Source organism: Hydractinia symbiolongicarpus, chromosome 14 (genome assembly GCF_029227915.1).
Source record: "Hydractinia symbiolongicarpus strain clone_291-10 chromosome 14, HSymV2.1, whole genome shotgun sequence".
Lineage (NCBI taxonomy): Eukaryota > Metazoa > Cnidaria > Hydrozoa > Anthoathecata > Hydractiniidae > Hydractinia > Hydractinia symbiolongicarpus.
Window position 1 is genome coordinate 15,717,886 of NC_079888.1, and position 27,926 is coordinate 15,745,811.

Here is a 27,926-nt window from a genome sequence, read left to right on the forward strand (position 1 = left end):
TCCTTAATAGGTCGGTATGCCTATTGAGCTATTTTGATACGAGTCATTAATTTTATTATTACTTTTTATTTTATAACGCGATGATTTTGTTAAAATATTGGTTGTGTGATCATGCTCGCACGAAGCGGGCGAAATCTGACATGAACTTGTCTCAACAATAAGTCGTTTTATGCTGAAACAATGATTTAAATTTCATTCAAATGATGCAACAATTTTTAATTAATTTCTACTTTTTTATCTCCTTGATTAAATGAACAAAGATAAAGTAGAGCATCTCCAAATTATGCACAAAATTTTTTTTTTCGTAATTACTTTTTTTCGCTAGCCCGCGAAATTAAATCCACACGAAATAAAAAATTTCGGTCGACCGAAAATTAAATCCAGGGGAAATTTTATGCATTAAGATAGCTTCTGTGAAATGTCACAACTAAAGTTTTAGATTTTCATTATTAGCTCCCCATGTTTCGAATTAAATTTCAACAAAACGTATGATATACATAAACAACCTCGCGAATAAAGTTTACAAAAAGCTGTGATTTCTGTTACGAAGTTAGACACGACATATTTTGCTATTCGAATAGGCAATAATATTTGTTATGCAGTACGCAGTTATTTTTCAAAATTGATTTGTGAGATCTTCTTGAACGGAAAATTCCTCGAAATTTCAATTTTCGTTAGATCAGTCTGGAGTAAACTGACTGACAGGAAGAAGAAAGACCACAAGCTACTTAAAATTTTCAAAATTCTGTATTTCATTAAACCCCCCTCCTCCCTCCCCCCCAAAAAAAATATTTATACAGTGTCGAACTGTGTCGAAAACAAATACCAATTTTAGCCTGAAACATCATTTAGATGGCTTCTAAGTACTTAGAGAGTTTAGGTACGAAGTTTAAATCTGTGACGTTGCAATTGACCATTTCGTTAGTTAGTTAGTTACGAGTTGGAAACACATCCTCACAGGCGAGGTAGATAAAAAAAAGTAAAAATAGTTACCAAGATGAGATTCGAACACACGACTACTCCCGTGTCGGTGCTCAGAGAGGCAAAAATTTCCATTCTTGTAGGACACATTTGCGTTTTAATACAAGCTCACGAGCTTGTAACAAGCTCACGAGCTTGTAAAAATCTCGCAATGCTGGCTCGCAATAATAGGCATAAAAAATGATGACAAAGATTGGCTTAAACGTGGTCAAACCACGGATCAACAAAAACATTCTCGCGCAAAATTTAATCAGAATCAACATGTGGGATATTACATTGTCACGCTGGGCATGAACATGACAACAACAACAAAAAGATGAAATCTTACCAACAAATTTGCAGTTTACAATAAAGAAATACAAATGCAACATTTATTCCCCAAATTCGAAAAACTATAAATACAAAATAATCAGAATGTGTGTATAAAAAAAATGCACTTTCTATCATTTTAGCAACTACGCTAACTTCAAAACAACAGTCAAAAATATTTCCATTATCATGAATGAGACAATTTTGACTTTTCCGTTTACATGGTTCTAATAAAAAAACACAAAGCACATACAAAAATAAATGAAAAATCTAAAACAAAATCCAAGTACAAGGTCCAAAATCTTTAAAATCGCACATGCTTTTATCATTATGGATAAATAGGTTAATAAATAAACAGTCTTAACAATGAGTAAACGCAATCGGTACCGGTCTTTATGATTCCCAATTATTCATAATAGCTGCATTCTAGCATATAAAATCTAATAAAAAAACATGTTTTTTTTAATGTTGAGCAGGGAGTACAGCACGCATGCGCACTTAAAGATGACTGGCAGAAGTGGAATCAAGATGCAGTTATGTTTTTTATATCTTCTTAGAAATAAAAATAAGTACGAGAAGTTTGAACCCACAAGGGGAGGAGTGCATTTGTGCTCCGCGCACTGGCATTACCCTTACCAACGGTATATAATTTAAATACCCTCGGGTTTGCCGTTATGTGTTATATGTTTTGTTAAGTATTGTTTTATACGTCCTCTGTGTATTATGTAGTTGTTGAAAATTATATTTAAAAAACTTGTAAGGTAATTGTAACAATTTACGTTGATAATGTCTTGTAGTAACAAGACGAAATATCCGTTAAAATAAAATAAAAACAATGTCATCATCAATCAAACTTCTCGTATTTATTTTTATTGTGAAGTCATATGCCCGAATTAATATATCTTCTTATGAACATTAAACTCAGAGAAAGTCCTGTTATGTGCTCCTGAGAAATACCAAAAAAAGGTAAGTTTTTGAAGAGCTCTTTAGTTATTTAAAGAAATTAAAATCGTGTTACCTTTTAAATTTCATCATCGTCGTCGTCGGAGTATCCTTTCATTGAATCCAAGTTAATTGTTTCGAACTCGGAGAATTTATTTTTGTTCTAAAGATAAAGAAAATATTTCTCCAACATTTTCTACTTGATCAAACTCCATATCAGCTGATCCGTGAAATTAAGTCCAACATATTTTTCCAAGGACTGACAATGACTTTATGCTTTCTTTAGAGGATCAAATTTTCTTTTCCAAGGACGGAATATCACATTATGCATTTTTACAGGATCAAATTTAGCTGATCTGTAAAATTAAGCCCGACATTCTTTTCCCAAGGACATTATGATAATAAACTAATATTTTTTTTACCTTTCCCAAACCTTTGATACGATCCATAATCCTATTACTGCCTTTTCCACGCGAAAGAATAACCTAATAAAGATATCAATCATTCAAATATATATCATAAACGTACAATTTAGGTTAAACTAAATACTTGAAACGACACAAGAAAACATGATTTTATGCATCATTAACCCTTGGATGAAAAACGGAAACGTACGGAAACGATTAAAACAGCACCACATTTGGAGTGTCATAGCGGATGAGGAGTAGTATATATGCGTGCTTCCCATGTCTTCAAAAGAGGATTAATTGGGAAGAAGCAAATATAAACCATCTAGGTTCTATCCTGATAAACATCAGTGAAAACTCAAATTTTGGAAAGCTGATTATTTTTTGCCAGAGTGTTTTCAACAACAGCCGAGCAGTAAAGAAGATCTATCAATACTAAGAAAAATCCTACTTCTTCATCTTCTTCACCATCTTCAAGAGCACATTTTTCGGATGCCGGTAATTCACCGTCCTTCATTTGACTTGCGTCAATTAGGCGGTGATACTGATAATTCAACCTAAAAAGGGAGTGAAGAATTTCTAGGGACACAAACAATCACACCACACCCCTCCCCTTTGTTTTGCAAATAAAAAAAACAAAGCGAAAAGACCTACGATAAATCAGGCTAACAAAATTACTTCAGGGCTTTGTGAATTAATCTCTAGATAGCCCATTCACAGCTAGGGTTCTTACACAAATTTTGAGTTATATTGTGCGGTGAATGTAAGTCAAGTTTTTAAGCAAAACCGCTATGAAAATACTGAAAGGTTTCCTCCTCAAAAAAAACATTTACTACTTTAGATACAAGTGCTGTATCCTATTTAATGTTTTGAAGTCGTTATAATTTCGTTGTGCTGTACATGCATGCAACCGTTCTATTTTTGTTTATACTTAAACAGTTTCAATGGAAATATGAATAAAACGACCTTGACGGGTGGATTTTAATAGTTTCTTGAAAACAAGCCTATTGTAGTACGAACGATCATGAAGAAAACATGACTTGATAAAGCTGCGTGACAAAATATTTAATTTTTCGGTCTGAACAAGGTATAAGAGGCATTATCGTAATTGTTCCCAAGATATGGCTGTTAAAATATAACGAAGCTACATCCTACCTCCTGTTGCGATAACAGAGAAATATAACAATCGCAGCGAGTAGCAAAGCGCCAAGCATGAAACCCATTATCACCACCTAAATAATTGTATTAACAGACTTTAAATGGAACTTTAATGTAATTAACAAGATTGACGGATTCAAAATAAAATATTCAAGTTAATTTCGCAGCTGTTTCGGATGTTGATTTGGTAATTGTAACATGTTAAAAGATGCACGCTAACTTGCATTCAAAAAAGTTTGGAATAAAAAGGAAAACAACACATTTTTACTGTTTTAATAAAGATAAATGAAAGAGAAAGCACGTTTGAACCGAATTTTGTTTGGCTAATTGGACGTAGGCAGGTAAAGAATCTCATTAAAATAATCTAAGATGTAAATATAACCTTTAAGTCAAGTATACTCTTTTCAAAGATTGAACATTCCAACACTTTGTCTTCCGGCTTAATACCTCCTGTGCAGACACTAAAAAAGACAGAACAAAAGTGACAACTTCATCGAAACATAAAAACGGATAGCCTACTCCTGATATATGTTTTAAGGGATTTGATAAATGGCTAAAAACTATTACAGTGAAGCCGCTTTGGGTTCAATGTGCTAATTATCCGTAACTCGTCAATTTCGAATCTCAAACCAGTCTATTTCAAATTTGAAATAGATCGGGTTGTAATTGTCCGGTTTTATTTTACTTCATGATTTGTTTTGTTATCATAAAAAAAGCCCGCGGTTTTTTTAGTACAAAACTAATTGTCAATTTCATTTTATTGTTTAGAACCTTAAGTTTTATTTTGATTGGCTTACATTTTAAACATTAAAAAAAAAACATCTCGTGTTGTTTATAATTTTGACACCAATATTTTATCGTAAAAATGGAAGAAAGTGAACTAACAAAACTATTTATATTTTTATACAAGTTGTGTTTTTATTTAATCCGAAGTTGAGTTCTTTATTAACAAAGTATTTTATCATAAGTAATTTCTTCTTTTTTTCTTCGCCCTTTGGATCATTTTATGCTTGACGATAAAAAATTTCATAAATTTGTAATTTTCCTCACAACTAGCCCACAGAAAGTCCTTAAAAAATTACTATTCGAATTCTACTGTTTTTAAAAGTATTAAGTCTTAAGTCTATACAAAAATGTGAATAATGGCAATCAGAATTTTTAAGGGACGAATTGTTTTTTAAACGGAAATAAGGTACTTTAAAGCAGGAGAGACTAAACATTTGACTATATACACATTTAGTATCATTTTCCCACCGAAAGAAATTTCATTTTTAGCTACTCCATATTCAACAACTTAAAGTCAAGTATTTTGTATCTTAAGTAAAAAAATGTCAATAAGTCACTTACTGAGGTTGTTTCCATAGAAAATGCATTTTTTTATTTCCGTCCTAAAACAACATGTGTAGGTACAAACAAATGAAGACATAAAAAAATACATTAAAATGTTAAAAAAAAAATTAATTAAATAAAAAAAATCAGAGCAAAACGCAAGTTTACTTTGTCAGACTGAAAACACAGAAGAAACTGTGAAGTCTGTTTAAACTTACCGTACAACCAGTTGTTATGTTTTGAATATCGGAGGCTGTGCATTTGGGACAAGCATGTTTTGATTTCCAGGTAAACAAAAAACTAAAATAAATTGTCATCGCAAAGTTGTCATTTTTTTTGGTGGTAGCGAGAAAACAGATCGAGTATGTAGACGGTACAGAAGAAAAAAAGATATAGATAATATACTTAAAGGGGCTACGAAACTGCATTTGGTTTTTGACTTTAGTGACTGACACAAAAGTCGTGCTAATGGCGGTGAAAAAGTTTATGATCACCAAAGACAAAAACCAAAATTTTAAATCTTCTTACATATAATATTGGGTATTAAAATTTTAATGAAAGTGACAAAAAAAGTCGCCTACATATATTAGATATCCATAAGTTTCCCGGCATTGAAATTACCTTGATTTTAACTTCAGTTTTCAAATAAAATAAACTTTAAACTTTTTAAACTAGCTAGTTAGCTATACCCTTCGAAATGTTGCATAGAAACGTACAAGTTTATTATACATATGTTGCTTAGAAACCTATCAGTCTATTGCACATAAAGCCAGTCGAAGCAACAACAATAATTTTAAATACCTTCTTAAAGTTAGTAACATAGCATTTTTAACAAATACAGCTCCTCGTCTTGCCTCTGTTCCCTCGTCAAAATAAACTTTCGTTTTACTAATAATTAAAACATTTTACAGACCGTAACCTATTTTATCGGCAAAGAGGATACAGAAGAAAAAATCTTCTTTTTTTTAGAAAATAAAATTAAAAAAAGTATCAAATTCATCATAAAAAATTAATTATTTATAAAAAGGTTGTCTAGACGTCTATCTGGTTCTAATGTGTGTATAATTTTTTTTCACATTGACCTTTTGAGTGATCCGTTTATTACACATCATTTTTCAGAATGTGCAGGGATTGAGCTTATTGAATCGTTTGGTAGCCCCTTTAAACAAAAAAAACCTTAATGCATCACTTCAACATGATAAACGAAATTCTGAAAGTTCTATTTGTCTTACTTGCAGCCATCGCATGTTTCTGTTGAGCAATTCATTTTTTTGTCTCCGATATCCAGAACACCCTGAAAGAAACAAGCCATACATTAAATACTACAGGAATGACTGCACTGTTTGTGGCGCAGAAAGATCTTTTTAGCAATATATTTCTATCAAATAACATTTTAATCCTGTCACCATAAATTATACCTTTCCGTCTGCAATAGGATCACATACTAAGCGAATTATCGTGAATGTACCGTTCATACAACGGTGTGTTGTACGTCTAAAATAACATTATAACTTTAGAAACCTTCGTACTCATTGAAATTCAACTAAGGAAACTTATAGACACGAACTTACTCTGGCGATGCGAACGTCACAAGTATTTCGTGTGTTTTAGAGGCTTCCAACAAATCTAAACATACGATTTACACCTCAAAGTATTGAACAGCAATGACAGGGACATGAATCGATCCATACAAACAGGTTCTAATATTCGAGATTTAAAAACTGCAGTAAAACCTCAAAAGTTAGGTTGCATGTGTATAAACGCTTAACATCACAGAATGTGTAAGGTTTGCAACAAAATTTGTCCATGTTTGCACGAGAGAATAACATATAATTGCCTGCCAAACTTTGGTGGTCGACAAAAACTCAGAGGGTGTGTATATTAAAAGACGAACTCGTCAAAGTTTCTAAGGTGGCTTTCTAAGATAGTATTAAGTAAGAAAGTCATCCTGAAACATCTCATAGACATTGTCTGCTTTGTTGTTTTTCTCGAAAATAAATACATTTGAAACACAATTTCCGCATAAATCACACACATACACTAAACAACAACAACAAATAGTTAAGAATTACCCTTTTTGGTGTGGTTGGTGGTATCGCGAACCAACTTAACAGATTCCAATCTTTTTCCAACACTAGCAAAAAAAATAAAAATAAAAGTGTCTGCATATGAAAGTAAAAAGGATAAATCACTTTGCATAGAAAATCTACCATGGTTGATTGGACAGCACAAACCAACACACACACCAATTCGAAAGATACCTAGCCATTTTCCATGTGGAAAATATTTTCTAGCAACGTTAAATGTTACTTATTGCTGTATGCATTGACAGCTGAAGTTGGTTGACACTAATCGAAACTCGATGGGCGGGTATAAATTGTGATAAGACTGACCACATTTACTTGCAGCCGGTATAGTAACAATGCCGGAAAAAGGGATGTTGCAGTTTTAACATGCTTTTTAGACATGCTGCTACGTGCAAATTAACAGACTTATATTGAAATGTTTACTTACTTACACTTCAGGTGTATCATAGTAAACTTACATCATAGATTGAGCAGTAAGGACAGTATCTCCATCTGGTATCATCGTACTTCTGCAGACAGCTCCTCTTACCGACAATTTTTTTTTACCCTGCACAAAAAAAAGTTTGTTGTACATATCCATAATAGAAAAAAGTCAAACAAGACATCATTCATGCAGAAACGCAAGCGTTTTAAATGCAACCTGAAAGAGCGTATCCGTTGTTAGTTCTAATTTCATCATTTTCTTTCAGTTTTAAACATAGCAAATTATTTCATAGACCACAAAGTGGTATACTTTTTATTCCCCTAAGGTGGTTAATATATAAAGACTAAGATTGAGAAAATGTTGTCGAGTTACAAAACAGTCAGTGCATAGTAATTCCTTTATGTTGAAATAATTTTTTTAAAAAAACAATAACACATTCTACATTCTACATAATTATCATAATTATTTAAAAATGTTGCAGTACTACGAACGCTAACCTTTTGAGTGGAGTTGTTATCTCTGTTGGAGTGGTCATGACACACACTGTCAAAAACGCCTTCCCCACAGAAACTGATGTTGTAGGCATGATAGTACCCATATCCAAGCGAAGTGAATCGTTTTCCAGCATTTACTACATGGAATCTAGAACAAATTACAACATCATTCATTTTTTCTTAACGGGGGGCTCTTTCTTTCCTTTAACTGGAAGTATGTTACATTACTTCCAGAGATACGTGAAGCGTTCCTCTAACTTTCTTGTCCACCACAGGGACCTGTTTGGAGTCAATAGATGGCACCAAATTTGCTCACAAAATTGCATTTAAAGTGCTCGCAATAGGAACTCGCACCGGAAACCTTATAATTACAAGTCAAATGTGCTACACTACACCGTCTCCAAATACATACACTCAATGTATCTAAAGATTTTACAGTTTGTTTTAGAGCATATACTTGGGTTGGTGGTTAAGCTTAGATAAAAGAAGGATAGTGTAAAAGACATTTTTCCCACTTACCCAGACAGTTCTGTAAAGTTGTACTCTCTTCCATCCAAATTCATGTTGCAATCAGAATAACATGAAGTAGCTTTGGGTGAACTATGAGGAATAGTATGACATAAATGACCAGTGTATTAGCAGTAAGCTCAGTGAGCTGAGACAATAAAACAGTATATTATGTCATGTTACGTTCATATGAAATATAACAAGTTGCTCCATATGTGACTATTAAGACATGACAAAAAAAATCTTTGATTTTAATATGGTAATATGGTACAGTCATACTTCGAACTATAATTCGACTGTTTGCTTTCAGGCGCCTCGCTATTTGTGATCTTTGGGAAAAGCACAATATCAATGGCGTCAAATTAACGCATTCTTGACCACAAAAAGGCAAATAATCAAGGCACTAATATAAAAAATTGGCAACGTATTAACGGTAAAGAAACGTGGTTTATAAACAAAACATGTCCAAAAAACTAGAAGAAATGGAAGAAAATACAAACGGTACTTATAATGTTAATTAACCTCAGGTCTGAAATTCGTTCGTAGTTTAAATGACAAAAAAAAACGGGAAATAGTAAAAATGTTTATAAATATAAGCATACAGAAAGTTGTGCTTGGAGGCTACTTCAACACAATTTATATTATTCCCTTACACCAGCTCATTTAATCAGTTTTAAACCTTGATTCCAACAGACTCTTGTTTGGCATACTCATAATATCATTGTCTAAAGCAGAATCTACATTAGGCGAAAACAAGAGCATGCAACTTTTTTTGTGGACAAAAAAAACTGGCTTGAGTAATTTAGATTTTTTCTTCGGATACCACTATCTTTTTTCCAAAAGGTTTTTCTATTTTTGTGCTCTGAAAACTGGTGTTTAGGGCAATAAATAATGACTTAACGAAAAATGTGTAACGGTATGACTTTTGAAGCTTCTAATCTTTTTTGTTTCGTTCAAGATAAGCCAGTTTGGAATGTGTTCTCAACGATGTAATTGACAATTCAGAATAAAATAGGAAAATATTTCATTTTTCGCTCACTTCAAAAAAATATCTCGGAATGCATCATGATAAACACAACACAAACACATCTAGTTCTTACCTATGTGTATTCTTTGGGCACTGCGCACATGCTGATCGACCCTCCGGATTGTCAACTTTCTTCAAATAAGTTCCTGCAATAAAATTTCTCACTAAATTAGCTGTATACAAAAAAAATTAACAAGTTCTATTTCAATGTATTTGAATATGCTTATTCACACATAAGGTAAGTATCGCCAGAATTATCAACAGTAGATGAGTATATTTTTTTACATTTTACCTCACAACCTTTTATATTAGACATCACTAGATGAATAGCATTAAAACACCAAGCACATCCCACAGATTTCACACAAAAATACGGGAATAGGTTTAACGCATAAAAAACTTTTAAATAAACACGAAATAAAACAACCCAACCTGCAGGGCAGTCTACGCATTTAGAATTTTCAATGTATTGTCCAGCCTCACACTTTATGCAGCCTCTACAAGAAAATTCTCACAGTGAATTCGGAATACAGTGAAAGCTATTTAAAAGTAAAAGATTTCAAAGCAGGTAATTTCACAACAGTGCAATTAAAGGATATTCCCAGCTGTAACCAGCAGATTCTCCTCTTGACAACAACCGCCCACCACTTGTCATCACAATTACCACCACTACTATCTCTACCACCAACAAATAGACTGTAGGGAGGAGGGTATTAATAGGTCTTTTTCTGGTGTCAGTAAATTTACAAAGAAGATAACTTGGGCAAGGAAAAAAAGGCATGTATGAAAATATTACCCTTCAGAACTTGTGTCACATTTTTCGCATTTTTGAGCTCCTCCATTAAATGCATTGGTAACTTCAATTTCGTAAATTTTGACTCTATAAAAACGAAAGACACATAATTTAGCTTTAGATACTGATTATTGCATAAAAATCAAAAAGTAGACTTACTCAGCTTCTCGATGACGAAACGTCTGTCTGTATTCATCATATTTTTTTTCAAAAATAATACGATAACGCGTTCCTTCAGATGAAAATCTTGTGTGTCTGCAAAAGAGAAAAGGAAGTACTCACAGCATACCTGATTCCCAACAACATTCCACCCTGAACATTTCACTTCGACTTTCTTTCTTGTTTTTGCATTCGAAAACATTTTATAATTTCAGTATTCATAGAAAGTTAAATTATTTCGCTAAACGTTTATCTCAAGAAAAATCTTCTTATTTCATCAATTTAAACACTGAGCTAAGAAGATATTTGTAATTGCATTTATGTATGAACTACACGCTTTCTTCTGAAAAAGAAACGATTCTTAGCACTATATGTTTATGAAGTAATTGAAAACGTGTAACGGTAATTAAATAAGGCAACACGTTTGAGTCTGACCTTTTATTCGTTTAGATGCGCAGTTGGAAGAACAAAAAGCTTGATAATAATAATAAGCATATATTCAGCAAGGTAAAATCAGATATCCGTAATTATTCAGTAGAGCTTGTGATATGATAAACAAAGCGAGACTTAACAATTACGATATCCGATTTTACCGCGCTGAATATCTGTTTTATCATGCACCATTGGAAAGGAATCATTATCTAAGGTGGCTAACCTCTCCATATTTTATTTTGCTTTGTTTTTGGCTTTTTCGTTGTTTTTGTTTCTTGTTGTTTTAAAACATTCGAGCTTCAGTTATTTTCAGCTCTCCATCTGATTGCTTATCCTTTGTGTACTACTATCGAGAACAATAAAAGATGGAGTGCGATATAATACAACCTTTGATTAATACCTTTTTTTATTTTTAATTATTTTTAACTCTCCATCTGATTGACTTGCATATACTTTTTTAAAGGAACATATATATAAAAGAAATGTAAGTGCTGAAGAGACTATCGAATATCTTGAGCAGATATTCGATATCGGATATCTGCTGAGATATTCGACTCTCGGCTAATGACTGCACGAATATCCAAAAATATTCTGTCAGACGCTGCCGCATAAATAATTAGTATTTCCAGACCTTCAACAATTTGTCCACTACAATGTTTTGGTAAAGTTATCCAAAAAAGCCTTACGTAAACGTGAATTTGTCATGGTCTCCTTCATACGTTTGCAATGAATGTGCATTATGTCCATCATCCATCTACAAAATTAACAATTTTTCTTGAGATATACACATGATCATTGTGTTAGCCAGCACTTATGTACAAAACTACCTTTCACATTCTACATACCGATTGAATCTTTAACCTGCAGGTGTCTGATCCACAATTTACAATCTCAAACGTCATTTTAAATTCAGACCTTGATTTTGTAAAAGCAGGCACGACAATGAACATGATTAGTTCAGCATCGTCTGCATGGCCTACACCACTGGAGATTGCGTCTTGCTGCATTACCCATCCTTTTTTTGATAGACATCCGGAATCTAAAAAGAATAAAAAGTTACTTTTCAGACTAAATAATCAAAAAACAGTACAATGTTTGTATTAAAATTGCTTTTTAGGCAAGTATCACTTTTAAAAAATCTGATAATGTATTTCTTTTCAAACAGTGTTGAAGCATCCTCACAGCTTTATACAACACAATGGTTTAAGCAAATTTTGTTAGAAACTGGCGATTTAAGGTTCATATCAGAAATTAAAACTTCTTACCAGGTCTAGCTATACAATATAAATGCATCGGCGGAGGTGGATACTGTGTCCAAACTTTGTAGAACAATCCAGGAACACTACGTGTTCTGGGTGCACACCTTCTACAATCTAAAACATTTTAGCATCCCAGTTTTAAAACACAGTTGTCAAAAAATATTACAACCAAGGTCGATTTCTTCTTACAAAAATTCGAATTTTGATTCTCTATACATCCTTGTTTTTGTTTTATAAGTACTCAGAAAAGCAAGTACTCAGAAATCAAAAAAAAATTACTTCACTTGTTTTCCTTATTTAAAATTGTTGTACTAGCCTTCGCATATTTAATTTTTTTTCTCATAAAAAAACAGACAGAAGCGATTTCATTTAGGACTGGACCCGATTATAAATAATGACATCACATAGTGCAGAAAGTTTAAGCGAGCGCAGAGAACGTTCATGTTAACACTTATAGCTTACATTTAAATCGCTTTTTGTATGTAATCTACGTTTAAATCTTTAAAAACTGGTTAGTTGCCATGTGTTACAGACCCAGTTAAGGTATAAATAAAGATTTTTAACAATTGTAAAAGGTTTATTTTGACATATTATGTATTGTCTTATCAAAATAACATTTTTCTCAAATATTATTTTTTTCACTGCAGTGCCCCTTTAACAAAGTATGTTGCATTATTCATATCATTCATTTACATTCTACTTATGCCTTTAGCTAGTTTTTAAAAATCCAGTCAAAGTGAGTCAAAGTAAGCAAGTAACGGAAAGTTTTAATGTCCTTGATTTCATCCTAATGGCTCAGAGATATACGTTAAGCATTGCTTAAACTGGCTATAACAGACAGTAAATTGCACCAAATGGGTTTAAAGTGCGCCTGAGTGGCGGCTTGAAGCGTAAACTGTATGATTACAAGCCGAATTCGCTATCACTACACCATCTTCGCATGAAATACAAATAAACAAATATTCTACCTTCACCACCGTTACTATATTGATCTAGGGGACAAAAAATACATGCAGATCCATTATTGTACATCCCTGGGTTACATTTTGGACAGTCAATTTCTTCGCTGTTGGGAGGTAGATTTACGCTTTCAATCTTGCATATTCTTGGTTTGTTCCAAGCATATTTCTTACGTGTCTAAAATATCATAATATACTTACAGTGAGATAAAACGAGAACAAAAGACCTTTCTTTTGCTATCTGCTTTAACATGTATCTTCAGGTTTAGCTTTAAGCTTGCATCAAAACAATCTCTGTATTTACCCAGAGAAAAGACTCATTTATTAAGCCTTGTTTCTATTCGGTTGCATTTCAGCATCTCGACATTATCAAAGCTGTTGTAAAAAGATTGTTTAATTCGTAAATGAAAACTAGCTTAGTGTACTGTAAGAAGATAAAAATTGTAATGAAATGAAATCCTTGTAGAAGAGAATATTCAAATTATTTGATAGTTTTTAAGACAAACGGTTAAAAGTGTGGTTAACTTTTGTAAAATAGAAATTTATATCTCAACACCATTTTTGCAAACGATAAGTGAAATTATGCAATTAAAATACTCAAATATTATTGGCTAACATCTCAAAAAATGGAATAAATTTTACCTTGTCGCTGAGCTCAAAAGCTGTGTATGGCTACACAAAAAATCTATATCACATACAACACATAGCTATGGGAGACGATTTTCATCTTTATGCAATGCGATTTTGTTACATTGAACGCGGATGAAAAATCGCATTGTGGAGCCAGGTAAAGTGATGGAATTTTTGTTAACTTTAAACATTCTTTGAATAATGCTGAATAAGTATTACAGAAAGTTCATAGTACAAGAATTGTTGTTGTTGTGTCAGAGAAAATTTGAAAATGAACAAGCAGGAGAAACGAGAACTGATAAACTGTTATCATTAAATTTGGCTGAAAATAAACCATATATATCCGGTTTAAGTCACATACTATGAAGCTTTCCTTGCTGTTATTACCACATTAATAATCTTACCTTTTGATTGTGGCAACGTTCCCAATACATGTGATAATCAGATATTTCGCATGCCTTACGTTGAATGCATCTATCAGAATGAGGAGCTATACAAAGATATCATAAGTCAATAAGAATTATAAGTAATAAAAACTTTACAACAGGGCAGTGATGACTGTCTCACACTTCATATGAGCAAGGTTGATTTTCTCGACAAAAGTTGTCTTGTTACTTTTAGGAATAAATATTATAGAACGTTATTGTGTATATATTGTTTAAGAAAATTCAGTATTGCTTAGAGAGTATTAAAGTATTGGTTTAGAAGTTCGAAACAACCACACTCTTCATCAAGGATACAATACATTTAGGTAGCTACATAGCTCAATTTTACACTTTATTAACCTGTAAACACTGTTTACAAATATACACTGTTGTAATTTGGCACATTATTTCTGTTAGTCAGAATTAGATAAGTTAAGGAAATCTTTAGAAAAATACCAGGTAGCCATTATATACTATACTAGTAGCTGTTTTCGATTGACACTGGTTCATATCAGCATTGCTTACTCGAAATTTCTGTGCATTTTTACACAACTTTAAAAGCAAGCAGTTTAAAAGGTCATGCATTGTAATTGATTTGTTAGCAGTGAACACACCAAATTTTTGTGCTTTTACGTTTCTTTGTTTTTGCAGACAGACAAAATTGTGGTGATTTATTTTCAAAAAAAGTCCCTTAAAAAAAATTAAATATCGTTTTTTAGGAATTAAGTTTAATTTATAAAACTAGTCGTTAGCCCGTGGAAAATCCACGGGTTCGCCCGTCCTTTTTATACCGCATTGCGTGCTTCTCGCTATTGTGCAGCTAAGCTACCACTCTGCGTGACAGACAGACAGACAGACAGACAGACAGACAGACAGACAGACAGACACAGGTATTATAACATAGATCATGAAAATTAACACAGGCAGACATGGTATTAAAAGTTATGCTTTTTAGGTCAAAAAAGATATATAAAACCAAAAGGAATACTAAAAAGACATACTCTCCCTAAATATATATATATATTATAACAACTGTAGACATACTGACTTACGGGCATACTCGGTGTCTTTATCACATTCAATGCAATATTTACTTCCTTCCTTGCTTGAAAATGTGTTCTTCTTGCATGGTTTACACCTTAACATAAACACAAAATATTTCTTAAAAAAAAAGTAATCTTATGTATACATTTAACTCTATAGAAATGCACTCACGAAGCAGCTCCTGGTTTACTAAAAGTTCCAGCTTCACATGGTTCACAATGGAGAGAGTAAGAAAATCCTGAAGTGATTAAACCACATAAGATACATAAACATTCTTCCAGTTAATTTCAAATTAAAGCTCAAGAATACAGTGGCACATTCTTGGCCCAGCTAGTCATATGGACATACTTGATTTACCACTAAAACCTTAAATTTTTTAAATGCACATGAATTGTCCCATGCAGAAACCTTCCAAGTTTTATTTAAAGGTCGACTTACTATAAATATACAAACAGTTGCATGTGCTGACATAAAAATGTGTATTCAAAATTCTTTTACATAAAGCACAACTCTTGTAAAAAGGTACAACTTATTTTCAACTTAATTTGCTTTTATTTCGAATAACTAACAGAAATCCTTTATACTATTAGACATTAGAAACCATGTGATTTTACTGTGCCAGGAAGTTAGGACAACTTTTTAAATTGGGCTTTCTATAACAGACATGGTCATAGACAAGATTAAAATTTTACAAAATTTTTTAACGCCCATGTGTGGAGAAAAGAACAGGACCAGATAGGAAAAATATTGGTTATCTTAAGAAATTGATTTTTTAGGAATACAAAATACAACACAATACACTGATTAATATTTTTTGCAGCACCTATTTTTTTAAAGTTCAAGTTAAAGAAAATTTAATTTAATTGGTCTATTGTTTATGTTCTGCGTTTACATCAAACAAAAAAATATTAATAGGAGAACCAGGACTGCCTTTGTCTGTCCCAGGGCTTCCTTACCAACATTCAGTAAAAATATTTGTTATTTCGGTTTAGGGTAGTGGGTAGTATCTCTTATCTTAGTTTAAAAGATTCTATTTTTTAAATGGGGGAAGGGGGGAAGGGGCATTTTATCATCTTCATTGAATTTTAAGGGAGGAAAAAAATGTCAAACTAACCAAAATAAAAGAGAGCCAAGGTATAAAATGATGTTGGACTTCATTGGATATCATAGAGCTTAAAAAGTTGGCTAACAAGTCTTTTTCGGATGTCAGTTTGCAATTTCGTGAATAAACATATAGTGCCTATACAAGCTTACCCAGAAAATTTTATTTACTAAGTCTATCAACATTTTATACCTTGGGTTCCCTTTAAGCAAGTGAAAAAATTTAATTCTGACATCATCGTTTTTACTGGACATTCAGTTCAATTTCATGACAAAAATTAAACAGTACAATTCACATTTTCTCTGGGGTGGAAAGGAATTAAAATTTCTATAGCATATATCGTATCTGAAAAAAATTATTAAATGCAAAATAAACTGATAGGCTCCACTTCTATGTATAAATCTTTCCTAGAATTGTAAACCCATTCCCACATATGTAATGACATCAGTGGGTTTTAAAAATATGGAACTCGTTGTAATAACCAATGTTTAACCTGTTTTATCATGTATTTTTTATCTTATTTATATCACTATTATTTTCTTATAATGTATTTAGCAATGTAATCAATAAGAAGCACAAACCTCTAATAACTATTTCTTTGATGAGAACAGACTTCTCTGAACTGGTGTCAAACGTAGTACTTTCTTTCTCGAAAGAGTTAGTAAAGTACGCAGCTACGAAATAAATCGTATTGTGGCCTTTTTCTAAATTAAGCTAAAAAAAAATAATTATGATACATTGTGCACCAACAAAATTTAAAATTTGCATTACCAAAGCTGAAAATATGTACCACCAAATTATCAAAATATGCACCACCAAATATCAAAATATGCACCACTAAATGTTAAAATGCACTATCAAAAGTCAAATATATGACAGCAAATATCAAAATATCAAAATGTCAAAAGGTGCGCCAATGCAACACAATATGTAAATTAGTCAAACAGTTACCAACTTTGACAAAAGGGAAACAAGTTTTCTAATAATGTAACAAAATGTGCCAAACCCCTTCTTCAAAAGCAAAATTGGAAAAACATTTTTTCAACTAACAAAACCAACACAAGTGTGCAATTATTATTTTTTTAAAACAATATCAATTATTCGAGTAGTGCTATTCTTTAATTAAATTATTCGAGAGAGTCACCAAAACTAATATAGCATTTAGAAAGACAGTCACATCATTGAGTACCTGAAACCCAGAGATTAGGAATTTTATACGTTTTTAATACTTTTTTTTTACTCATTCTCTGAAACTTAGAAAGAAAATGTTAAGAAAATATTGTGCTATAGAATTTGATAACTATCTCAGTATCTTTGGTGCAAGAGATGAATTTATTTTAGACATTTCTCTTTCTTAGAATAAGCAGAAATGACAGAAATATACAAAGCATTCTTTATTATGATAACTCAACTTCTGAAAGATTTAAAAATTATAGAACTGCACCTGCCTCAAGAGACCTTTCAGTAACAGCATTGGAAATAAGCAGTGTTTATGACAACAAAATTGAAATGATGCATTGATGTTATCAAGACAAAACAAAAACATAACAGATAAAATATTTACAAAACCCACTGGACTGTATCAACTAGGTTTAAACATCTTTACTTACAGTATGTTTTTTCCATCCTCTTGTCATAGAATAGTACATCTCAGTGACTCCATTTTCTACAACTCTTGCATCGTAGTTAGAACTACACGACAAGCCACCTTCAACCTGCAGCAAAATATGCCATACTAGCCCATTAGAAATCTCACAGGACATATTAAGTTACATTGAAAAAATTATATGTATATATTAAACAAAAATTGTAAATAGATATAATGCTGTATACAAGACTTCAGGGTCTATGCTATATTTATTTCTATGCTCAAATTTTAAGAGGGCATTCAATTTACTGTACATTAATTTATTTTTATGGTAATCAAAAAGAAAACATAAGCATTTACTAGCCACTCACCCATACGTGAAAAAATGCTGACTCATCACCAGCCTTAGCAAGAAAAGTTATATTTCCATTTTTCACAAGCTAAAAAAAGAATAAGAAAAAATACTACTTGCAAAAAGTGTGTGGAGTAGTGAGTTAGCCTCACCGTTTGTACTATAGCACAATCACACCTGAAGTGCGATAATGTTGTCACTATTTTTTATTTTCATTTTTGCTTCTTTTGGTGTAAACACTTAACCAACCTGAAGTACAATAATAATAATACCCTACTGTAAATTCTGTAAAAAACACCTGGTGCATTTATTTTTTAAATTTAAGAGGGTGTTTATTGAAGGGTGGGATTTAAAAGAGGGAAAAAAGAAAACGAAAAAAGTGAATTTAGTTGGTCATGTCCCATTGGAGTTATCAACTTTACAACATCATTCTTAAATGGTAAACCAGGCAAGTTATTAAAAGAAAATATATTTAATAACCCAAACAACTAAACTGAAAACAACTTCATTTGTTTTTAAGCATAAAAAGGTATATATATTATAATTCCCGTAAATGTCCGTCTGTCCGTCTGTCTGTCACGCAAAATGGTAGCTTAGCTGCGACAGGCAAACCCATGGATTTTTCCACGGGCTAACAACTAGTCTGGCAATATTTCTCTATTAAACGTCTCCAGAGAGGCATTAAATAGAGGGGCCTATATTAAATATTTTGGTGTTTAGTAGAGGATTGGCACGTATTAAAGAGGTGTTCAAAGAACAGGATTTACGGTATACATGAAATGCAACTTACATGAAAATTGAGTTCTGCAATTACTATGGTTTTTCATAATGCTTAAAAATCCTTGCAAAAATTCACCAAGTTGATTTAGCATAAAATTTTGTTTGCACACTAAAAGTTTTTACTTACATCAACTTTAACTTTCAAAACAGATCTACAACTGGAACCATTGGATTCGATATATCCACCCTTTAGTTTCCAACCAGCTCTAAAAACAAGTTGCATTTTTTTAGTTCAATAGTTGTGTTTTCACATCTCTTACAATAATATGGAAACTCTATGTGTCTTGTCTGTCTGTAACAGACAAAGTACAATAAACACAAAATCTAGTTTATATTTGTTTAAAATACATATCAACTACAGAAAAAGTATATTATTTTAAATAGGAAAAAAAGCTTTATTAAACATACGGGTATGTGTTTCTCTTAATTCTTGCCAATGACACTAGATTGAACACCTTACAAATGTTCGCACAGTTTCAAATAATTATTGCATAATTTGTTAAAACAGGCTTTGAGCAAAACCTTTTACGAAAAGGAAAGTTTACCCTTACTTTGATTATACAGAAAAACGTACTTGTCACAGCCAGTAGATTTGGATGAAAAAGGAGAATCAGATAAATGCGCAGATGTTTCAAAGCCTTCGGGAAACTTATCCCACTTTGCATATCTTTTACCATCACCAACAGAGTAGAATCCACCAGAACACTTCACACAGGTTTGTGTCCTGATATCCAAATACTCACCGGGTTGACATGTAAAAGCTAAAAAAAATTATTGTTTAGATAATACGTGACAATCCTTTTGCAAGTGTTGCATTCAATTAAATATTCTATATACCACAGGGAAAATATAGTGCAAATATCAGTGTTAGTTACTATCGTTAATACTAAGATATAACTTTAGAACATTTAATGAAAAATATATACAGTAAAAAAAAAAATGTGATGTACATTTTAATAAGAACAAAAAAATAGCAGGATGTACATTTCATATTCCCAGTTTTTTTGCAACAATGATTCAAAATGGTGGTCACCTTCATATTTAGCATTTTGTTTTTAATGGTGACACTCAATCTTGTCAAAAAAAAGTAATCTTGTTTTTAAAACAAATTTTCAATCCTAATTAAGGTTGTCCTTAAAATATATATATAATATATGATATATAAAATATATATAAAAAAAAGATACAATAACCCCTCTTGACATCACAAAATTATATTTTTGAAAACATTTTACGGAATATGACTTTTTGAATAATTTTTAAAAAAATGGATAAAATGGGTCAATGTATCTTAAGGTTAATGATTGACTATAGAGTACTGTAACCTCCTACAACTTCTCAAAAAAATCTGAATATGTTGTTGTTAATAAAATTGAGTTTCTGTTGCTTTTCTTACTGAAAAGTGACATTGACAATGTTGAAACTTAACAAATTTTAGTGGAAACTGAGACTTACAATTATCACATTGCAATAACAATATAGGATATAAACATAGATTTTTACAAGGCTAAAATAATGTTTTCAGTGTATAATCCATTTTTTATTTTTATTTTTGATGCATACAGGAAAAAGTCATTTTAGTTCGATTTTTGCAAATAATTTGTTCAAGATTATTTATCATTTACAAAATAAGTCACAAATTCAAGTTTTCATGCAAAACAAAATTGGATTGAAAATGTTTAAAATCCCCTGTGGTATACTCTGTCTAATTGTTAAACTGATTATATCTGTTTATATATATTTTTTGAAAATTGTCTTGAACAGAAAATTATAAATAAATAATATTGAGTTATTTCAGCCTTACTAATTCACATTGGCACCAAGCAGATGCTATCATGTTAACAAAAATTCTTGATTCATGTTTAGAAACTTTTGCTAATGCAGTGTTTCTTTTTGTTGGATGTAACTTAAGGTTGTATTTTAATGCCTGGAACAACATGCATATTCTATTCTTTCAGGGTCAGTTTTAATAAAATAGTAACAATTCATCGTAATCTTTTTCATGAATACTGTATAAAAAATACTGGATAAAAAGCTTGGAGAAAGGTACCTAACCATATCGTCGTTAGGCTCATTTAGAAGGCCCTAATGTAAAATGCTGGCCTGGTCAAGAAAATTTATCCCCGTTAAAACTTAATTCCATGTATAAAGTAATCTGTATGAAAAACCTTTGTCAAAAAAGAGTTTGTGCAAATTAATTTACAGAAATTACTGAAAGCGGAAAATTTATATGCATCTATTTCTGTTGTTTAACGACAACAGCAATAGACATTAACAACAGAGAATATAGTAAACACAAAAGAAAGCAGCCCCTGTGGGGTATCAGAACCATTTTTCTTTACCATTGTCAACCAAAAAAAAAAGATTTTCTGGATGCTCCAGCGGGGTTTTTTTACTCTACCATGACACATTGAATCAAGTTTTATTAAAAATTACTTTTAATTAAAATTTTTCCTTACTGCAAGACACACCAGCTTCAGGAGGATCTGGGTTTTCAAGATTACACTCCGTTTTTGGTACCTGGACTTTCCATCTATTACCTGCATCATCACACGGTGTGTAAACATACTTCAGATTTTCCTAACATTAAAATATTATATAATTATAAATTTTAGGTGCAAGGTTCATTTCCCATGTGACTTGCATCTACATTGTCTCAAATAGACAAATGTAACGTCACAAAATACAAACACACACAGAACTGTGTAAAGTCATTAAGCAGAGAAAGCAAGTCAAATTTAAGTAATTAAACTTTGCTTAATATTTAGAACATTATATACACGCAAAAACACAGGCTAAACACAAAAATAAAATTTAATAGTACTCACTCTTTCACAAGGACCAATATGTGCTGGGTATTTAGTACTTGAAGATAAGGAGGTTGGCAATAGTGTTGTTGTTGATGTTGTTGTTGTTGTCGACAAAGTTGTTGCAGTAGTTGATGATGCTGTTGCTGCTGTCACTCCTGATGATGTTGGACTAACTGTAGTAATAACACCTGTGTCAGGTGTCACTTTAGTATTTGTGACATTTGTTGGAAGTTCTGTTATTTGAGAATTAATTATGTGCGGTGATGTTGTAAATAAAATGCAAGATAGTAACAAACGTAACGATCCATGAAGAAAACACATCTTTTCAGTTTATTGAGTGGAAAACTGTATGTAGCTAAATATATTTATAATTTCATTCTGGTCTCCTAAAAATAAACACAGTATTGTATAATAGCTAAGGGATTGTCTCCACAATCGTTTCAAAAACAATTGTTTTAATGCATATAATATTTTATTTGAAAAGATCTCTATACCATTTTTAAACAAGTTTTGAAATATTTTTCCCGAAAAATGGTTTCAAATTTGTTTAGAAAAAGTTTTATTTTATTTTATTGGATTAAAAATTGTTTGGACTTGTTCCCAAATCGTTTTGCATTAGTTTCCCAATCGTTTCAAAATTAATTCATTTTAACACTGTTAAATTTGGTACAGTTTAAATCATTTTTAAAACCGCTTCTAATATCACACATCATTGATTTCTAAAGAAATTTATTATGACTGCATTCTTCCTTACAAAACTACTAAACACTTTGTTTAGAAACCAAAAAAGCGGAATTGCATTATGAAAAACATTGTTCAAATGTAGATTGTTTAAAAACCTTCAAAGCCAGATGGTAGAAAGTAATAAATTACAATAGATTGTTTAAAAACGATTAAACCGGTATCACAGGAAACAAAAACACCGTCATACATCATTTAAAAACCATGAAAACAGGATTGTAGAAGGTGAGAACTTTCCTATAGATAGACAACATCACTGTAGATCCTTTATAAATCATAAAACAAGAGATAGTAGAAAACAAAAGCATTGTTAGTATTAATTGTTTTAAATCAACAAAATAGAATGATCATATACAGCAAACACACCACCAGAAATTGTAGAAGTCTCAAAGAGTTAGTTTTCGAAATAGTTATAAAATCATTTTACAATCGTATTCCATTCGTTTCGTATTTGCTTTTACTTCACATTATTTTGAGCGTAACAAAATTTTTTGCATTTTTTCAATAAAAGCCCACTTCAATAGACACCTCTAATAAAGGCCCAGCCTTCGAATTTCGCTTCGGCACTCGGCAATTGCCGAAGTAATTGCCGAAGTATTAGCAGTTTTGAGGCTTTCTCTTCGGCAATAATATTGCTGAAGAAAAACTCGATCGTTGACTGTTGTAGCAGTCTTTTTCAGGAATATTTGAGTAGGTGTGCGACGATTTCCTTTTCTACATGTCCGAAATAGTATGCATGACTATACTGTCATTTTATATTTATTGTCCACTTTTCAGGTCATCACAAGCAAATAGGCAATAATATTCTTTGTTTTCAAGCTAAAAAAAATCTTTATCCATGTGGCTTAAAACTTCAAAAAAATTTACACCGTGTGTGTCAAGGCGTGCGCGTGCGATCGCACGCCTCTCCTGAAAAAGACTGTTGTAGTTTCCCTTTTTTTATGAATATTCATATTATCCATACTCCTGGATTTCATCAAACAGATATCGCCACAATGACACAAATAACTTTCCACTGCCCACTTCGAAAACAAAGAAAAATAAAAAAACATATAGTCTCAATGCCCCCAGCTATTAAATTCTCTTTTAAGGGAAAATGTTGAAAACCCTTAAACGACGTGAAGGTAGACAACACGATTCCTTCAACCAATGCACTGCACTGTGTTGACAAACTTAATATCGGCCCCATAGTAATATCGGCCTGCGGTATTATCGTTCCCAAGAAAAACAAAAACATCAGGATTAACTCAGTTGAATTTGTTGATGTTTGATACTCATCAAGGCTTGGCATCACATTTATATTTTTTTATTTTAAAAAGTGCCAACGAAAGTCCCGAAGTCTGCCGAGGCAATTGCCAAAGGTTTTCAGTGCTTTTGACCATTGTCTTCGGCATTTTTTCTGCCGAAGGACTGCCGAAGTGATTTTGAAAAATTGCGAAGCTACTTCGGCAATTATTTGCCAAGCAAATATATCTGAAATTCGAAGACTGAGGCCCCCCTTCAGAGGAGCTTTATTTGAAATATAATGCAAATGTAAAGTTTCACAGACAAAGGATCTTCATAGATGTTGGATACTACAAAAGCTTTTTATATAATTGACAATGACAATGATGACAAAGATATTATCTAAAAATATACATGTGTACCATCAGCAATAGAAAAGAAAGTATTTGGTTACATGAAAACTATCATTATATGTTAATTGTTTCTGACGTCAAAATGGTCATTTGCCTCAAAGTGGGGCCTTCAGAGGCCTTTTGACATTGCATATACCAGAGGAGAATTCTTGAGTTGATGCTTTTTGCCAACTTAATAAAATGGCTGAAAAGGTTTAATTAATCCAAGCTCTATATATATTTCAAACATACACTGCAAAAAATATTTAATTTTGTGAGACTTTGTAAGTTACATCTTTTAAATAAAAAGAAATTGTACTTACCTGAAAACCTGAACCCAGATGTTCCCAGCAGAACCCAGGATTATCCCAGCAGAACCCAGGATGATCCCAGCAGAACCCAGCATGAACAAAAAAAAATGATTCTTATATGACTTTTTGTTTATGGCTTTTAACATTGAGCAGACACAGATAAATCTGGTCACTTCCATATACTTTTTTAAGAACCAGGATATTTGGTTTCCCCTTGAGTTGTTTTTATTTTTGTCACATACTCTATTTGTTGCTATTTAGGGACCTTTTAGTTCATTTTGTAGATTACATGTTTTTGCGACATAAAACCTAAATTTACTCAAAATCCCTACAACTGATTATGAGAAAATATCTGCTTTGAAATATTTGTTTGTTGTGTTTTTGGGTTTTTTTTAATAACTTTTATGAGAAAATTAAAATTTTAGCCTTATTATTTTTTTTATATTTTAGCCAAAACTATAAGTAAAAACCAATTAATGACAGAAATTTAGCATTAGGAAATAGTACACTTTTAGTGTGTCTGCTCGATAGGGGAAGATGTCTATCAGCTTAAAATAACGCAATAAACGTAATATAAACCAAGTACAAAATGTTCATTGATCTCTAGAATTATTATATGGAATATCCTTTTAAAGAAAAACAATTTATTTGTGTCGAACAGATGATATTTCAAAGTGAACCTATAAAATTTAGAATCCCACCAACAAATTTGTTCTTCTCTCTCGCCCATTACAATAAATAAAATTTGCAGTCATTTTAAAACCACATTTTATATAAAATTCCAAAATTGAATGTCCACAAAATCTATATAATGATGTAATAAATTGACCTGTATTATCCTGAATAATGACTTCATAAGGATGGACATTCAAACTCAAGTTACATAAAATCTTTGTAAAAATCAATTTTTGACCATATACAGTACAGTGTGAATGCAAGCTTTTGCATACATGCAATTTGCATAAATAATTACTTTCATTATGGATCATTGTTGTTTAGAGAAAATATTTACTAATCGCTAAAAGATGAATAGATCAGGGAAACTTCTTGTTTAAACAACATTAACCTGCATCAGACAATCTTGAGAATACTTTCAGTAGGGAGCCTTTAGAATTAAAAAAACAACAACAGTAATTAAAAATAATAAATAATACTGTATCTAAAGTAATTAAAAAAACTTTTTTATATATATCCTAAAGAATATTTTTTAAATTTTTAAAGATAAAATTTTGTGTGGCAAATGAACTTTAGCTGCACTCAAAAGTTGCTTTAATCTGTTTAAAAATTATTAAAACAGGTCCGTATAAAGTTAATAGAATGCCCTATATAACTTAAAAACTGCTAAAACTGGACCATGGAAAGCCAAAACACCAATATAGGTTGCTTGAAAATTAATAATAAGAAGAGGATTTTTTTAGCTAAAAATATTTAAAAACATCCATATTGAGTGCGATTTATGTATTGCAATCTTTCGTGTAATTAGCAATTTATTCAATTTTACTACTTCGCACTAATACCTAAAAGGGACGTTATTTTCAATAAGATTTAACAATGAAATTCACTGTTGTGAGTAATAATTTATCACAAAGCTTTTGTTAAATCACTTGCAGCATTGCTCTCCCAAAATATATTTAAGTAAATAAGTTAAAGAAAAGATAAAAGAGCTTATAACTTGCAGGAAAAGGTTTTTTAGTGTGTACTTATGGACTGTACTACAAGACAGGGCTGGGGTTAAAAATTCTAGCGTTGTCTTACGGTTAAAAAATTCTAGTGTCGAGATGATGTTAACAATTGCACCTTAAGTTAGGATGGTTCCCCTATTTTATATATATAGAGAGATGTGCATATTCTATGCAGGCCCAATTAGGGTCTGAGTCCTGCTAGACAACTCCCTACAACATTTAATGGCCCAAAGTGCGAGAGTTATAACCACTAAGCTGCAGTGCATATGGGACGTGGGAATTAAAAATTAATAAAAACAAATATAAATATATGTATATATTAAATAAGCATTATGTCAAGCCCGTCAGAATAAAAAGGAATTTTTTAAAAAAATCAAAAGACCCGATGTAAAAATGTTTTTTGGTTTTTACGTGAAGCAACAACATGTAGTAAATTAAAAATATATACCGAACGTAAGCACTCCTTTTGGTATTAAAACAAGACAGTTATTTTAAATTCTTTTTAGTAATTTACAGCTAAGCAATTTTTAAAGCATAATCAAACTGTGCTTGCACAGATACATTTTTCCGGCTTTAAATCTGTTCTGTCCTGATTATAAACAGGACGGCCGGATTATGTACCATGGCCTGATTATGCTTTTTTTTGCCCTGATGTTGTGGCAACTGGATTAAAGCCGGCTTGCCCCGACTATGTTCGTTTTTAAGTGTCAAATAATATTTTTTTAAATTGTGGTAAGTAATAAGCTTGTCCTGACTATGTTGCCCTGATTATGTATTTTTTGCCCTGTTCTTAACCAGGACAAGCTCCCCTGCATAATCATGACAGGGTTTATTATCCGGGCAGAACAAACCCCCCTTTTTGTCCTCTAGCTATTAGCTAGCTAAAACATAAAAAAAATTTTCCTGTTTGGGTCCCTTTAAAAAATATTTTCTCATTCAACTTGAATATTTCTTGTTCAACTAGCTATATTTCTGTCAGATTATGAGACCTCCTTTTCATTCTCTTAGCTGGAATTCATATATTCAAGTTATTAACTTAGCTAGTTATACATCCTGTAGATATTCAATAGTCAAAGCTTTATTAGTTTAATAAAATTTGAAATTTTATTTATCTTCTGTCTTCTTTATAACTATATCTATAGCTAGCCAACTAAAAGAAAGCAAAATTCTAAAAGTTAATAAAAGCTCTTTGCCACGAATCACTGTATCCTCTTATTTTTAGCTAAGCTAATTAAAGTCCATTTTCGTAAACAATGATTTGACTAGCTGCTTGAGAAACTCTCCTTGTAGTAGCTAGTAGCTACATAGCTACACGCACAAAACATGCTTCATATGCGAGAAGCTTCAGCATAATTTTTAAGAAAGACAAGAACACTACTAACCTAGAGAATTACAATGTCTAGCTCTCTTTAGGTAAAATTGGAACTTTTTTTGGGAAAAATTACTTTTCATGACAATCACTTTCCTTTGTTGTTTTGTATTCACTGCGGTGGAGAGATATAAGAGAGAAATTAAAGCACAGACCTGTTCGCCTTCCGCCCCTTTTTTATAAACCCGCCTGACAAAGAGGAATCCCTC

General features: G+C 31.8%; 1 protein-coding gene across 1 annotated transcript; it reads right to left on the reverse strand.

The window, feature by feature from the left end:
* Positions 1 to 1,305: 1,305 nt before the first annotated feature.
* Positions 1,306 to 27,822, reverse strand: LOC130625401 (endosome/lysosome-associated apoptosis and autophagy regulator family member 2-like). Its single transcript, XM_057440491.1, has 34 exons — positions 27,731 to 27,822; positions 22,017 to 22,384; positions 21,648 to 21,768; positions 19,763 to 19,949; positions 19,316 to 19,394; positions 18,428 to 18,496; positions 18,079 to 18,183; positions 17,050 to 17,182; positions 15,538 to 15,604; positions 15,375 to 15,460; positions 14,302 to 14,387; positions 13,277 to 13,445; positions 12,315 to 12,422; positions 11,895 to 12,088; positions 11,736 to 11,803; positions 10,618 to 10,713; positions 10,462 to 10,545; positions 10,098 to 10,162; positions 9,739 to 9,811; positions 8,651 to 8,731; positions 8,135 to 8,279; positions 7,672 to 7,760; positions 7,199 to 7,260; positions 6,698 to 6,752; positions 6,545 to 6,620; positions 6,359 to 6,420; positions 5,345 to 5,426; positions 5,145 to 5,185; positions 4,180 to 4,258; positions 3,795 to 3,871; positions 3,091 to 3,196; positions 2,655 to 2,717; positions 2,309 to 2,395; positions 1,306 to 1,730 (listed from the first exon to the last, which is right to left on the reverse strand). The coding sequence occupies exons 2-33, from the start codon at positions 22,317 to 22,319 to the stop codon at positions 2,312 to 2,314; spliced, it is 3,195 nt and encodes a 1,064-aa protein (XP_057296474.1). The 5' UTR covers positions 22,320 to 22,384; positions 27,731 to 27,822; the 3' UTR covers positions 1,306 to 1,730; positions 2,309 to 2,311.
* Between the last annotated feature and the right edge of the window lie 104 nt (positions 27,823 to 27,926).